The sequence below is a fragment of the Leiobunum rupestre genome, chromosome 2, assembly GCF_980474605.1.
Source record: "Leiobunum rupestre chromosome 2, qqLeiRupe1.1.hap1, whole genome shotgun sequence".
Classification (NCBI taxonomy): domain Eukaryota; kingdom Metazoa; phylum Arthropoda; class Arachnida; order Opiliones; family Sclerosomatidae; genus Leiobunum; species Leiobunum rupestre.
In genome coordinates, this window is record NC_143385.1 from 72,078,921 (window position 1) to 72,095,736 (window position 16,816).

At 38.7% G+C, this 16,816-nt stretch overlaps 1 protein-coding gene across 1 annotated transcript; it reads left to right on the forward strand.

Moving 5' to 3' along the window:
- Nucleotides 1-2,502: 2,502 nt before the first annotated feature.
- LOC149958957 (glucose dehydrogenase [FAD, quinone]-like) lies at nt 2,503-16,544 on the forward strand. The gene is made up of 9 exons (XM_090167295.1): nt 2,503-2,641; nt 4,644-4,846; nt 9,344-9,668; nt 10,880-11,172; nt 11,324-11,571; nt 12,323-12,395; nt 12,907-13,081; nt 14,325-14,550; nt 16,063-16,544. The coding sequence occupies exons 1-9, from the start codon at nt 2,503-2,505 to the stop codon at nt 16,229-16,231; spliced, it is 1,851 nt and encodes a 616-aa protein (XP_090023421.1). The 3' UTR covers nt 16,232-16,544.
- Nucleotides 16,545-16,816: the final 272 nt, after the last annotated feature.

Below are 16,816 nucleotides of genomic sequence, written 5' to 3' on the forward strand. Positions count from 1 at the left end.
ATTTGATACTCACAAAATGTTTAGTAATTTTGATACTCACAAAATGTTTAATTTTATTTATTACCCAATAAAAATTTGTTTTAATTAATTTCCCAATATTTTTATTTATTACCCAATAAAAAAAATTTTAAATTAATTTCCCAATATTTTTTATTTAACACCCAAGAAAAATTTTATTTTAATACTAAATATTTTTAATTTATTTATAATTATCCAAAAAAATATTTAATAATCATAAAATATCAAATTTAATACCCAATAAAAAGTGATTTAATAACCAATAATAATAATAACAATTAAAATGATAATGATAATAATTATAATTATTATTACAATGACTAATTCGATTGATATAAAGATTAGAATCAGTTCTTGGGTATAAGAAAAAATAAAACCAGTTGGAAATCTCGATTTTCCATACACCACTATAACGACAATTAACAATACAAATATTTTTCATTTTACATTTAAAACCACTCGGGGAAATCTGCGATCCGCGTCTTTAAGAGGTCACAAACGCGCGTGAGGTCCAATTCTTTCCAACATTTTTAAGGGGTTATTTTATAAACTTTATTTGTATTGATGAAGAGGGCAGTTTTTGAAGTGTGGATGCCCTGTTCTGCTACCCTTGACCAGATGACCACACCACGAAGAGACGATTGAACTAACCGATTTACTATACTAAAACCCGTTGGATTTTGGGGATAACATATTTCATTTATTTTTTGGAAAAAGTGTAAACTTTATTAGGTTTTAGATGCTAACCTAAAATGTATGTCCCTTATATAAACGCTCCAGAATTCACAAGAGCTTTTTTACGTTTTTGGAACCTCGAAAGGTAGGTTGTCCACAATTTCTCTACCGTATTAAGGAATAAAAATTGAACGTTAGCTGAAGCCAAAAAAAAAATTAGAGGGAATAATTTTAAATTTATTTTGCAATACTGTTCGATAGATTTTTAACCGTTCCATTGACAAATTACAAAGAGGGAATTGTTAATCGATATTTATTTTATGAAGCTAGATGAAATATGCTGAATTAATACCCTTTCCATCTGGTGCTGAGCGATTAAATCATGATTAAATAATGAAATAATGAAATTACGATTAAATGATTGAATTATTATTTCAAAATTTAAATGATTGAATAAAAAAATCAAAATTCAATGATTGAAAGAATAAATCAAATCTAAATGATTGAATAAAAAAATCCAAATTCAATGTTTGAATGAATAAATCAAATTTAAATGATTAAATGAATAAATCAAATTTAAATGATAAAATGAATAAATCAAATTTAAATGATTGAATGATTAAATCAAAATTAAATGATTGAATGATTAAATATAAATAATGATTAAATGAATAAATCAAATTTAAATGATTAAATGAATAAATCAAATTTATTGATTAAATGAATAAATCAAATTTATTGATTAAATGAATATATCAAATTTAAATGATTGAATGATTAAATCAAAATTAAATGATTGAATGATTAAATCAAAATTAAATGATTGAATGATTAAATCAAAATTAAATGATTGAATGATTAAATCAAAATTAAATGATTGAATGATTAAATCAAAATTAAATGATTGAATGATTAAATCAAAATTAAATGATTGAATGATTAAATCAAAATTAAATGATTGAATGATTAAATATAAATAATAATTAAATGAATAAATCATGATTAAAACATTACGTGGTTAAATCACGATTAAATCATTGCGTGGTTAAATCACGATTTAATCATTACAAGGTTAAATCACGATTTAATCATTACAAGGTTAAATCACGATTAATTACACGGTTAAATCACGATTAATTACACGGTTAAATCACGATTAATTACACGGTTAAATCACGATTAAATCATTACACGGTTAAATCACGTTTAAATATTTACACGGTTAAATCACGATTAAATGATTCGCCAAAAGTGAATGAAATTAGCATTGTACGGAGATGAAAATGCTTCTCTCGTTAACTTTTAAACTTATTGTATTTACTAATTTTGGCACCACCTGGTGGCGCAATACTGATTTCAATATGCTGAAAAAAATAATGTCTCGTAACAAGTCCTTCTGGTTGTAAAATGGTTCACGGCGGAGCTAACAGTCGAAAACATGTTACGCTTCAATGGCTATAACCAAGATTTTATATTTATATTTTTTTGATGATAACGGAAATGCTTATTTCATATGATAGTAAAATAATATTGAAATTAACAATGACAACTTTAATTTCGGTTACTTAAGTCATTAATTTGACAGTACCGGATCTGCTTATTCGAAATAATTTAGTTACATTTTTTATCGATATTTTTACCCAAAATCGAATTATTGCATTTTCTTTATCAAATTCAAGGTTATTTTGTAACAAAAATTGGTGTATTTTATTATAAAAAAATTGTTGGAAATAAATTCAAGGTCTTCCTAATTTAAAATAGAAATTTCTATAAAGCCGGTGAACTATTTTGGTTTTATCAGAGAACAAAATGGAACCAAGACTGTTCGACGTGAGGTCCACTCTGGGTCTGTTGCTGGCTATTTTCTCTTTGAATTACGTCCGCAAGGAACATCGGGCCCTGCCCATCTTGACCACAGAAGCCCAAAGAGAATATGATTACGTCATAGGTCAGTAAATTTAATATATTGACCGTATAAAAAGAGTCAGAAGTTACTGTAATATAAACTAAAGGTAATAGAAACGAAATCGAAAAATCGAATTGTTTTTAACGTAGGGTTGCGCCGATATATCGGCCTATTTTTCTAATATCGATATCGGCCAATATCGGCTTAAGCGAAGCCGATATTGGCCGATACCCGTATTAGAAAAATATTTTCAAGTAAAACATTTAAAGTGTTGGTTGCACGAAATTTTAGCTATGGCTAATTAATGATTCATTAGAAAGAGTAAACATTTTATAGCAAGTACATAAAATTTCATCAAAATCGATTAAGTGGTCTTTGAATTATTATAAAAAGAAGTCGAAATGGTGGAAATCGAGTTTTTCGGCGAATTTCCAGACTTCTAAAATTCTTTTCGGCACCCATGACGTCAGAAAATGCGAAGCGTATCATTGGCTAATTGTCTGTAATACATTTCTTTACATCTGGGATTAAAAGCAGGAAAAAGTCCTACGCAGAAGTAATTGAAATACGCATATACAAGCCTATGTAGTAGAAAAACGATACGAAACCGAAGGCTCCTTGTAAATTCTTCTTAAAACGTCGGGTCGCGCGCGCGTAAAAAAAATAATTTTTATTTCGATAATAAGCCTAATATTATGATTAAAAACCTCTGGTTTGAAAACTTCTACAAGTAAACAGAATCCCTCCACTTCAGTTGCTTCTATCGTCCGATATTACGGGCGATATATCGACTGTACCCATATCGGTGCATCCCTATTTTAACGTAACTAGTGCCGATCCCCTCTAGCTTCTGCTTACCCTGGTGGCAGTAATCTGAAATATAATGAAAAACTATTGCGCTAATTTCCCCTAGCTTCTGTTAAACCTCGTTACAGAAATGCGAATTTACAATCCTTTTAAATCAAGTGTTGGCTCGAAAGAAAACCCCTTGGATGCTTTTCCGTATTACACCAAAACGACCCCGTAAAGTGTCGCCCCCTATCGTAGTCTCTCCGCGAAATATTTGTGATTTCTCAGATTAACGGCGAACAAAATTACTCTTAACTCTGTAAAAAAATAGTTTACATGTATCTACTACAATCTCCGTTGATAAACATAATCTCAGTGTTTTTTCATTTATTTTTGTTCAATCAAAGAGTATTCATTATAATTTAATATTTAAATTTGGCGCTAAGCCTAAGTCATAAGACGGTGAACGTATTGAATTCGAGAGACTAGATTTGGAAATCTTAACCAATCAGACCTAATGCACTATGTTGTACTACTAACTATCGTACCATCCAGGCGGGCCCGACAAAAGAGGGGAGAAGCCGGTACAAATTAACGGGGGCCATGTAGCCCTGGGGCCCGTGTTTGAATAAACGACTGACACTTCTCCAGGGTTTCTCTCCGGAAAAATATAGCTATCTCCAATAGTAACTGCTCTCTTGGGGCCCGGAATTTGTTTTTTATGAGGGCCGTGCAGAGACATTTCGGGCCCCGGTCCAAATTATCTCATCGCGGGCCCTTCTAACTGAAATTGTTATCGGTGAAGGGCAAGCCGATGGGCCCCTATTGTACCGAGCCCCTAAAAGGCACGCTTCCGGGCCCTTTTTTGCCGATCCCCCGGTATTTTGCACTCCCCCTTCTGCACGGCCTTTCGTGCTCGCTTTTGGCGGCACTGCATCAAAGTACTATACACTAGACCAGCCATTTGCTTTAACTCAGCATTTATAAAGAACCGATCACAAGGACAAGCGATTTCAATACGCGTTGTAGCTTTAGCAGCTATTATAGCGGCTGGGATGGACAGGGCTGTGCAGAGAAAAAGGGCCCAGAAGCGTTCCTTTTAGGGGCCCATTGACTAATTTTCACCCAAACGGCCCCTTGATAATTTAAGTTAGAAGGCCCAGCAATGACTTAATTAACCCCGGAGCCCGGAATGTCTCTGAACAGCCCTATGGATGGAAACGACATTTGCTTTAATTACTGATTAAATGTCTAGTTGGGGCCGGATCGGCTGGGTCCACGCTGGCCTACCGACTGTCTGAAGATCCGGATGTGTCCGTGCTGGTTCTGGAGGCCGGTGGCCGGCCGCATCTGATGAACGAAATCCCCTTCGCTGCCCTGTGGCTATTTCGGACCGGACTTGACTGGGGCTACCAAACCGAACCTCAGAAACACTCCTGTTTCGGACTCAAGGGAAAGGTACGATTTTTCAAATACTCTAGTGGGTGGTGGTGCAGTTACGAACAGTGTTGGACATAAGGCACTAGTCACGGCATTTGACAACTAAAATAAATGCTTTGACTACTAAAATTAATCGAAACCTAAGTTCTCACTAGTCAATTTTACTAGTGAAAAATTTACCTAAATATTAAATAATGGCGAATATGGCGTATCATAAATTCATCAATCATAAATCCCTTTTTATTTAGAAAAATAACATCATGTAACTCAAGTGATAAACTTGTCGAGGTTAACGGTAATAGTTAGTGTAGGGAGCTGTTGGCTAGCGTGGCGTGAAGGGCTTGCCACCACCCTCCTACGCATTGTAACCCGGCCACCTGGATTAATGGATTTAAAAGTCGCATGATGACTTAGGCCTAAGGTGGTGCCTTGGGTATTAGCCTAGCTGATTATTATTATTATTATTATAATAAACTTCTATTTTAATTCTGACGGGTACAACAAAATGTTCGCTGTCCTTATTGTTTTTATACCCCCATTTTTACCCCCAGTCAGTGACTGCTAAAATAATTTAAGGTAGGAGGCTCACTAGTCAGGCTGACTAGTAAAAAAATATCTTTATGTCCAACCCTGGTTTCGAAGCAAAATAGGTCTGCTAGTCTTTAAGAGTGATTTTGTAATTGGTGTGTTATTTGTTTCGTGTTAAAATGTGGTTCCACCCTTTTGAAGCCAGCCACGAACAGGTTTGGTCTAGAAGGCGCTGCGGCTCCACCTATTGGATTGCGTCTGCTATTATCAAATTAGAAAAATGCCTACCCTTAAGGAAACACAAAACAATGTAAATTTATAACTAAATGCAAATGTTAACTTTTGTAGCTTCTATTTCATACATCAAAAACGTGTAAATGCGTACAATAAAAAGTAGTGAATGCTCCAAACGGTATAAGCTAGTTATCGGCAACAACCTAACCTTTAAACAGGCTAACGCAGTGTCGTGTACAAATTTCATTGGACGAGATTTTACGCTGAACGTTTAACGGACGGGGGATATTCGCGTCGTAGCCATGGCGACAATGTTTAATGCGTTTGTCAGATGGCGCGTACATCGCGATTTCACCCTAATGTCAGCCTTCTAGCTCGGCTGTTTCCCTTGGGATTGGAGGAAAGGGCAGTGCTTCTAGTCTAATTTCTATTTCTATGGTTTTTCCGTTTCAAAATACGCGGTAGATTTAACCGAGGCTTAAGACTGGGCAAGATTTCATTTGCTTTCTAATACGCGCGTTGACAACGCAAACTTTACCTAGACGAGCAGATTCTCGGTTATCTACATGGTGCGGGAAAAATATTATTTTTGAATGTTATAAAGCGATAAACGATTTTTCAAGACGATTTTATATTACATTTAAGTTCATATAAACGGGAAAAATTGTCAGTTGAATATTTCTTATATCATTTGGTAGGTTAATTAACGTTTAATTATCGCCAACTTTACACTAATTTCAATGGGGGGGGGGGGCGGGGACCAAGTTACGCGCGAGCTCGCCTCTAGAGGCGCTGCCCGTCAATCGCTCGTACCCTAATAATAATGTTCTTCGCGAAAGAAGAGTAGTGACACCTAATTTCAGGTATTTGCATGGTTATAAAAGAGATAATCAGGTAAGCTAATAATATAATAACCATGACTAGGCTTAATGACGAGTTTTCGTCGAATGAGGGTAGCGAGGCGCCAGAGTTTTTCTCGTGAGTTTTCCCGCTTTAAGACACGCCCGTTTCTACGAGCTTCATCACGGCCGTAAAAATCTTCCTTAGACATTCCAAGTGTATACCTATATAGTTTCCTGCTACTAGGTGATGTAGAATAATTGACACAGTGAGAGGGAGTGGCGGGGTCCACATTTTGATGCGAAACCTTGTCTTAAATAGGTGGTTTTTTTCGCTTGTCCGAGGACAAAAAGTGTAAACCTTTTACCCTAAAACGTTTTATTCGCCTGTTCTCGGGGTAAGATTTACCCTGTCCAGAATTTTGTTAGCTTGTTCCAGAGCTCTAAGGTTACACTTTTTACTCCTCCTCGAAAGGAGGTGTAGAGGGTGTAATCTAGCTTTGTCGACTGCTTAAACGAAAACATGACTCGTTTAGACCTCTTCACACGAGGCAAGCTTTTTGTAAATAACCTTTAACCTTTAACTACTCCCTTGTTACTCCAACTCGTGTTTTTCGTCAATACAGAATTGAAGTAAAATGACGTCATATGGCTACACTTTTTAACGTGCTCAAAAATCCCAGAACAGGCGAAAAAAAAACCCACCTAGTAGAAAATTCCAGAACAGGCGAAAAAAACCCACCTAGTAGAAAATCCCAGAACAGGCGAAAAAAAAACCCACCTAGTAGAAAATCCCAGAACAGGCGAAAAAAAACCCCACCTAGTAGAAAATCCCAGAACAGGCGAAAAAAAAACCCACCTAGTAGAAAATCCCAGAACAGGCGAAAAAAAAACCCGCCTAGTAGAAAATCCCAGAACAGGCGAAAAAAAAACCCGCCTAGTAGAAAATCCCAGAACAGGCGAAAAAAACCCACCTAGTAGAAAATCCCAGAACAGTCGAAAAAAAACCCACCTAGTAGAAAATCCCAGAACAGGCGAAAAAAAAACCCCGCCTAGTAGAAAATCCCAGAACAGGCGGGAAAAAAAACCCGCCTAGTAGAAAATCCCAGAACAGGCGAAAAAAAAAACCCCCACCTAGTAGAAAATCCCAGAACAGGCGAAAAAAAAACCCCACCTAGTAGAAAATCCCAGAACAGGCGAAAAAAAAACCCCACCTAGTAGAAAATCCCAGAACAGGCGAAAAAAAACCCCACCTAGTAGAAAATCCCAGAACAGGCGAAAAAATCCCCCACCTAGTAGAAAATCCCAGAACAGGCGAAAAAAAACCCCACCTAGTAGAAAATCCCAGAACAGGCGAAAAAAAACCCCACCTAGTAGAAAATCCCAGAACAGGCGAAAAAAAAACCCACCTAGTAGAAAATCCCAGAACAGGCGAAAAAAAACCCCACCTAGTAGAAAATCCCAGAACAGGCGAAAAAAAAACCCGTCTAGTAAAAAATCCCAGAACAGGCGAAAAAAAAACCCCACCTAGTAGAAAATCCCAGAACAGGCGAAAAAAAAACCCGCCTAGTAGAAAATCCCAGAACAGGCGAAAAAAACCCCGCCTAGTAGAAAATCCCAGAACAGGCGAAAAAAAAACCCACCTAGTAGAAAATCCCAGAACAGGCGAAAAAAAAACCGTCTAGTAAAAAATCCCAGAACAGGCGAAAAAAAAACCCCACCTAGTAGAAAATCCCAGAACAGGCGAAAAAAAAACCCGCCTAGTAGAAAATCCCAGAACAGGCGAAAAAAAACCCCGCCTAGTAGAAAATCCCAGAACAGGCGAAAAAAAACCCGCCTAGTAGAAAATCCCAGAACAGGCGAAAAAAAACCCCACCTAGTAGAAAATCCCAGAACAGGCGAAAAAAACCCCCACCTAGTAGAAAATCCCAGAACAGGCGAAAAAAAAAAACCCACCTAGTAGAAAATCCCAGAACAGGCGGAAAAAACCCACCTAGTAGAAAATCCCAGAACAGGCGGAAAAAACCCACCTAGTAGAAAATCCCAGAACAGGCGAAAAAAACCCCCACCTAGTAGAAAATCCCAGAACAGGCGAAAAAACCCACCTAGTAGAAAATCCCAGAACAGGCGAAAAAAAACCCCACCTAGTAGAAAATCCCAGAACAGGCGAAAAAAACCCACCTAGTAGAAAATCCCAGAACAGGCGAAAAAAACCCCCACCTAGTAGAAAATCCCAGAACAGGCGAAAAAAAACCCCACCTAGTAGAAAATCCCAGAACAGGCGAAAAAAACCCACCTAGTAGGAAAATCCCAGAACAGGCGAAAAAAACCCACCTAGTAGAAAATCCCAGAACAGGCGGAAAAACCCCACCTAGTAGAAAATCCCAGAACAGGCGGAAAAACCCCACTTAGTAGAAAATCCCAGAACAGGCGGAAAAACCCCACTTAGTAGAAAATCCCAGAACAGGCGGGAAAAACCCACCTAGTAGAAAAATCCCAGAACAGGCGGGAAAAACCCACATAGTAGAAAATCCCAGAGCAGGCGAAAAAAAACCCACCTAGTAGAAAAATCCCAGAGCAGGCGAAAAAAACCCACCTAGTAGAAAAATCCCAGAGCAGGCGGAAAAAACCCACCTAGTAGAAAATCCCAGAGCAGGCGGGGAAAAAACCCACCTAGTAGAAAATCCCAGAACAGGCGAAAAAAACCCACCTAGTAGAAAAATCCCAGAACAGGCAGAGAAACCCCACCTAGTAGAAAAATCCCAGAACAGGCGGAAAAAACCCACCTAGTAGAAAAATCCCAGAACAGGCGGAAAAAACCACCTAGTAGAAAAGGCACATCGCTCGGTCGCCCTAATCGGCTTGAAACACGAAAATATTCGTTATTTCAAGCTTCACCTCTTATATTATTTAGAGAAGTTACTGGCCCAGGGGTAAAGTACTCGGAGGATCGTCGAACATCAACTTTAACATCTACGTCCGCGGTAACCGCAAAGACTACGACCTGTGGGAGAGTTTGGGAGGCGAAGGATGGGGCTGGGACCAGGTCCTGCCGTATTTCATGAAAGCCGAGGACAACAGAGACGGCCCTACCGTTATCGAACCGGAATACCACGGTAAAGGCGGACCCTTGACCATTACCCAACCCAAGTACTCGACCATCTTAGGAGAGGCCTTCCTGGAGGCAGGAAAAGAAATGGGATACAACGTCACCGATATCAATGGACATCAACAAACAGGTTAAACTTTTCTTAAGTACTTTGAAAAGATTCAACCAACTGTAAATTATTGTAATAACAGTAATGCCATCTCTATTATCGTTGAGAACCACCATTTATCTAGAGTACTGCAAGCTTTGCTAAGTTTAGTCACGGCCAACTTTGATCACGCGCTGTTCGCGCTACAGCGGCCAACACATTCGTCGAAATTCCGCGAGCAAGGATTTTCCCCCTATAAATTGTACCTTAACCTGTAGGAGTTCAGCGCCACGCTCGGTTTTTATGTTGGCTTCAATGTAAAAACTATTCTAAAATTAATAATCCGCTAGGGGCGCTGACGCCATACACATCTTTTGCTCATAGGTTAACACAGAAACGTCATAGAATGAGATTGCCGCTGAAGCGCGAGAGATGCGCGAGAGATCAAAGTTGGCCGTGGTTTAGTAAACAATCTTGAGATGGCGCAGCAGTTAGTAGTAGCAAAAGTGACATAACTACCAAAAGTGTGACAATTCCTGTACTTTCGTATGCTAGAGGTTTAATGAATGCTCGACTCGAGATCGACGACCACATAAAAAGACTATTTATTTTCGCCTTTCTGGATCTTTTTTTAGTCTATGGTATTAGCATCTCCACAGAACGATGGAAAATAAAAAATCACTAACTTTGACCAGTGCTACTTAGTTCCTCCGTTTATCACTACGAGGCGTTATTTGTTGGTTTTAACTTCCTTCCCTCCCCAAGGCATACTTTCCCTTCTCCCCTCCCAACTTGTATTTCACTCGTAACATTCATTCAGAAATAGGTCCGATTGACACACATTTGGTAATTATGTCACTTTTGGTAGTAGTAATAATAGTGGTAGTAGTAGTAGTAATAGTGGTAGTAGGAGCTAGCCTGCAAGTATTTTCGATAAGCAGGGCACAGGATTGCAGTCTTATGCTACTACTTTTGCATTAGTACAGTTTAATCACTGTTTCCAACTTCGTGTAGCCTGCTTCACCACGAAAAAGTAAGAAAATTCATTATCATAACTCACCACAAAATAATTAAATTGCTAAATAACTAGTTAATTATTTAGTTTCGTCGTTTGTATTTTCAAAATTATTTATGGGAATGGAGACTGTTGAGTTAGCTCTAGGAAAATTGTAACTTATCAACTTAACTCTCTGAAAATGTTTAAAATTTTCAAAATGTTTCACATTTCATTACAACTTTTTTGGTTCTATTAGGTTTTGCCAGGGCTCAAGGCACCATTCGAGATGGACTCAGGTGCAGTACCGCTCTGGCGTACTTGCGTCCAGCGAGTCACAGACCCAACGTGGACATCATGACCTTCGCGATGGTCACTAAGATCGAATTCGATGAAAATAAGAGGGCGAGGTCAGTTCGGTTCGAACACAATGGCACCTCGCACCAAGTCTTCGCCCGCCAAGAGGTCATTCTGTCCGGTGGAGCCATCAACAGTCCCCAACTTCTGAAACTGTCCGGGATAGGACCCGCCAAGGAGTTGGACAAGTTCAAGGTACTGGCCATTGTAACCATAAGTTTATAATTATATTTGAGAAACAGTAATTATGTAAGTTCGCTATCTTCCGCGTGCTAAATGTTTACCGAGCCTAGCTAATGCTCTTCGCCTCGTTGCCAGATGGGTAAAAACCAAATTTTATGTTTAGATTCCAATTGTAGCAGACTTGCCGGGAGTCGGTGAGAACCTGCAAGACCACGTCTGTTCCGGCGGTATTCAACTGAACGTGAATATCAGCAACGTCGCTGTGACACCGGACATGGTGTACGGAGATTCTAATCTCTTGGTGGAACTCTTCAAGAACGGTACCGGTCCTTTAGCCTTACTTGGAGGAGTAGAAGCTCTGGCTTTCATCAATACCAAGTACAACACTGATCCAACATGGCCCGATATACAGTAGGCTATCATTATTTTAGATAAAAGGATTTATATTATCGTGAAGCAGCGTTATGTAGTTAGATCTCGCTTGATAATTTTTGGTTATACATCAGGGTACACGAAGAAGGAAAAGAAGTGATTGGATATAGCAATGGATTAGTTCGAAACCGATTCGTGCACGCTGGTACACGAAGAGGGTAGTTAGCATTCGCTTTGGAGTTTTTGGTTATAAATCTTAGTACATGAAAACGGAAAAATAAGAAGCTTTTTATTTTCTCGTTGTCCACCGTGCTGTAGCAAAAACCTAGGTAGTCAAGTTACAAGTTCGTACTTGATAGATTTTGTTGAGAGCCCGATGATGTAAAAGCAATTGCAAAAAGGGGATGGTAAAGGCGGATACAGTACTTGCTTACTAGATATATGGGTACAACAGGCTACCTGACGAAGGAACCAATTGATTGGACGATACTACAGAAAGGGTAAAAAGCCCATAGAACTACAATCCCAGAAAACGTGTAGAGGAAACTTATAAGAGTGTAGACATAGCTTTATTGTAGTTCCCCGACAGATTTTCTATGGCTAGCTTAATCTCTCTTCTTTCTATTTCTTTGTCGTGAGCCCTGCTGTAGCGAAGAATTTTAGTTGTCTGAATAAACTAACATTAAATATTTTTCGATAGCTAGTTTTAAACGCAATATTGAAACGTAGTTTTATTTATATCGCGATACCAGACACGATTTTAATTTTTGTCGAATGGTTAATTTTCCAGATACCACTTCCTGCCATTGGCGTTGTCCGCCTTCCCTTTTGCTACCGAAAGGATATCCAACGTCAACAATGACGTATGTTAACAACAACGTCCTTAGGTTATTGAGAACGTATGTGTCAACCCGTTTACAGAGTCAAGAAGTAACGCCATCTGTCGCGAATTTGTTTTAAACATCTTTCATTAGTGACAATCTAAATAGTATTTTGCTTATTACGTTGAGTTAAAAAATTAAATCAATATATTCAGCTTTAATTTAAGTAGCACGAGCTAAAATAAAGAGTTAAATTTAACTTAACCGTAACTAATTATAGACGTTTTATCGAAAGATAAAAAAATGTGCTTACAACGGATATTAGATGGCGTGATTTAATTGGGAGTAATGGAGGGTTTCGCTTTGAAAGAAGACCTTAGTGTGTTTGTACTTGGTCGAATTTTCTCTCTAGCACGAGTGGGGGAAGGTAAAACGTCACAGGTACTCTCCTTGTAAGTAGACTCGTACGTTTTCGGTAACCTAAACAGGTTCTTAATGTTATTCTTTAATTTGGGGTCATTTATTTTAATGAAAAATGTGTAACTGTCCACAGTTGGCGGAGTCCTTGCGGAGTTATGGCACTTCAGAAGGGTTCGTCATCTTCCCGTTGCTGCTAAGACCCAAGAGTCGCGGGTTTGTTCGGCTGCGATCAGCCAATCCCCTCGAACACCCCGTCATCGACCCACGATACTACAGCGAACGAGAGGACATCGATGTCATGGTCGATGGTGAGTTTCTCTTACTTATTTGAAAAATTTACTAATTTCGGTTTACCCTGCATTTTCTCTCATTTACATCATGAACTTCTTTATATATGGTCGATCAACTAATCGGTTAGATATCGGTAATAATCGGTTATATATCGGTAATAATCGGTTAGATATCGGTAATAATCGGTTAGATATCGGTAATAATCGGTTATATATCGGTAATAATCGGTTAGATATCGGTAATAATCGGTTAGATATCGGTAATAATCGGTTAGATATCGGTAATAATCTGTTAGATATCGGTAATAATCGGTTAGATATCGGTAATAATAGGTTAGGTATCGGTAATAATTGGTTAGTATCGGTTAAATTAAGATATCAGCCAACACTACTTAGCACTTTCGCCTCGCTACAAGAAAATAACTAAGGGATGCTAATGGCGGATAAAGCACTTGCTTACCAGATCTCTTGGTACAACAGGGTACCTGACGATGGCACAAATAGATTGGACGGTACTATAGGAAGGTTAAAAAGCCCATAGAATCTGCAGTCCAATAGAGAGGTTAAGTCTGCTCCAGAAAACGTGTAGAGGAAACTTGTAGCTGAGCGTAGACTTAGCTCTATTGTGTACAGCCGGCACCTCCTACATTCACGTTTTCTATGGCTAGCCTATTCTCTCTCTTCTTACGTCGCCATGTACCCTGCTGAGCCCTAAACAAATTTGAGGTTATTACCTATCTGACTCCGTTCTCATAAAACCAGGGATTTAAAAATTGTCAAAATGTATGGTTTTATGTTGGTTTACCAAAAACAAACTCTAGGTGGCGTAACGCCGCTAGCTTCCCCGAGGTAGCGCCTATGATCTAGCGTCTGCTACAACAAAATTAAAAAGTCATAATAACTTTTTTTCTTAAATGAACTTATCAAAATACAAGCAAACGATGTATAACGAAGTATAATGATTAAGCCGCTATCAAGCTAGCTTTCAATGGCGAACCACAGGGGGCGTAGCGATAGTTTCCGGTCGCGAATATCATCGTGTAAATCGAAAAAAAATTATCCCCTCATAAACTAAACGCTAGAGAAATTTGGTCAAAAAAAGACATAAGAAATGTGTCAAACTTATTTATGCTAATAATGAATCGCTATATGCAAATTAGATATTATTACAAAGGCCTATTTGACAGTCCGGTTTTGTAGGGAAAGCAATTTGGTAGCAGGGTTTCCCCTCTACGACATGTGTAACATTCTAATTTCTTAGGTATCTGGAAGGCGTGGAACTTAGGCACGGACACAAAGGCGTTCCAGAAACTAGGCGCCACGTTACCCGAGATTAAATTCGAAGGTTGCAAAGGCCTGGACCCTTACTCTGATGCCTTCGTCGAATGCGTGGCCCGAACCGTCACCGTCACCTTTTACCATCCGGTGGGCACGTGCAAGATGGGCTCCGTACAAGACAAAACTGCCGTGGTGGACCCGGAACTAAGGTAAGCAGGAAACTATATATCTATACACTAGGAATGGATATGGTGACCATGCTGATTCTGATAGAGATTTCGCTCTCGACGTGCTAAGCTAGACTCGGCTCCTGGTTGACGTTAAGCCTTGTCTTGAATAGACGTTCCCTTTTTTAACCATCTAAATACGTCATTATACCTTGGAGGAATAAAACAAGTATACAGGAGTTGCGGAGAGCTGCGAAATCGGTTTCGTCAGTGACCGTGAACTCGCGCGAGACGGAGGGGTTCAAACGCGACTAGCGCCAACTGCATACGGAATTTTGTAACTATTCTCATTTTATAGCATTGTTTTCGCGTCGTCTGGTTTGTTTTATTCCTCCAAACAAATACGAGTCATTTTGGAAAAATGCGCAAAAAATTTAGAAATGTTTCAAAACAAACCAGACGGCGCGAAAACAATGCTATAAAATGAGAATAGTTGCAAAATTCCGTATGCAGTTGGCGCTAGTCGCGTTTGAACCCCTCCGTCTCGCGCGAGTTCACGGTCACTGACGAAACCGATTTCGCAGCTCTCCGCAACTCCTGTATACTTGTTTTATTCCTCCAAGATTTTACGCTGAATTAGATATATGGAAGATATTTAGTGTGAGAGATAATCGATGGTAAGCCTATTTTCTGAATTTTGTTAAGAGATGGCAGGCAGCCAATTATTTAAACGAACGCGTGACGTCTTACACTCAACGTAGCTTAAGCCCCGCCTCGTTTCTGGAGCAGCTTTCGTAGCACGATGCATTCCAAGTGTATACATATAACTTTTAAAAAAAATTAGGAAACAAGTTGTCCAAAGGCAAAATATATTTCGGCGCTTAAGTTTAATATTGATTTAAAAAAATTACGTTTTTAAGTTTAACCTGCAGCCCCACCAGATAGATCGCTCAATATTCCCAGAACAGACAACGACGAAGCGCTCTATATACTCTTCCTCTATACCCTGGGGACCAGGTTAGCGGTTGCAGATAAAATTAAGCCTTTTAACAGATTATAACTCTTCGCTATCTATGAAGCCATCTATTGGTGGCTATGCGTACTAAAATGCAGAGTGACAAAGACCCCAGAAAATGGTTATACATAATAATATTTTGACCAATAACACTATACCAAAAATGAACTGAGGTACTAAGACAGTGGCGTAGCCATGATTTGGTTTCGTGGGGGAGGCCCAATTGAAAATATAAAAAAACAGAAAAATTGTACGTTTCGGAATTGAATATGAAGCTATAGCTTTAGTTTATGGTACCACCCTTGCTTATTAAGTATTCTTAAGTATCTTAATTAATTCTTGACTGTACTAAGGGAACTTTAACCTTCTATTACATTTCCCATACAATAAATATGGTTAAAAGTTAATTTATGCGAAGACGACATTTAAAAAGAGCCAATCCGTAAGAAGATTTTAGTAGCTTCAGTCACTTGGTTGCAAGCAAATATGGTACTTACACTTGCTTTAAAGTAAGAAATATCTTGGTTTAACCTTTTTAGGGTCATCGGGGTCAAGGGCCTTAGAGTGGTGGACGCTTCGGTCATGCCCACCATCGTCTCGGGCAACACTAACGCCCCGACGGTCATGATCGCCGAGAAAGCGGCTGACATGATCAAGAGGGCCAGGAGGGAAAGTACCAACTTTGTGGCAGTCGAGGAGGAAAGCTGAAGACTTTGCGAAGCTAGTGCGGTGTGACCAGAAGGAAATGAAGATAAGTTTGGTGATCAGAAGGAAATTAAGATTAGGTTTGTGACCAGAAGGAAATGAAAATAGAAGGTTTGTGACCAGAAGGAAATGAAAATAGGAGGTTTGTGACCAGAAGGAAATTAAAATAGGAGTTTTGTGACCAGAAGGAAAGGATAATAGGTAGTTTGTGACCAGATTTAAATGATAATAGGAGATTTGTGAGTAGAGGGAAATGATAATAGGATGTTTGTGACCAGATTTAAATGATAGTGGTGTAACCTATAGTACATGAACCGGAGGGGTATGGCCAGAAGGAAATGAATCATTTAGCTGTGACCAGTATTAAGTGAATCATTTAGCTGTGACCAGTATTAAACGAATCATTTAGCTGTGATCCGTATTAAACGAATCATTTAGCTGTGATCAGAATTAAACAAATCATTTAACTGTGATCAGAATTAAAAAAAATCATTTAGCTGCGATCAGTATTAAACGAATCATTTAGCTGTGACCAGTATTTAATGAATCGCTGTGTTGTGTACATGAACCAAAGGGGTGTGACCTGAA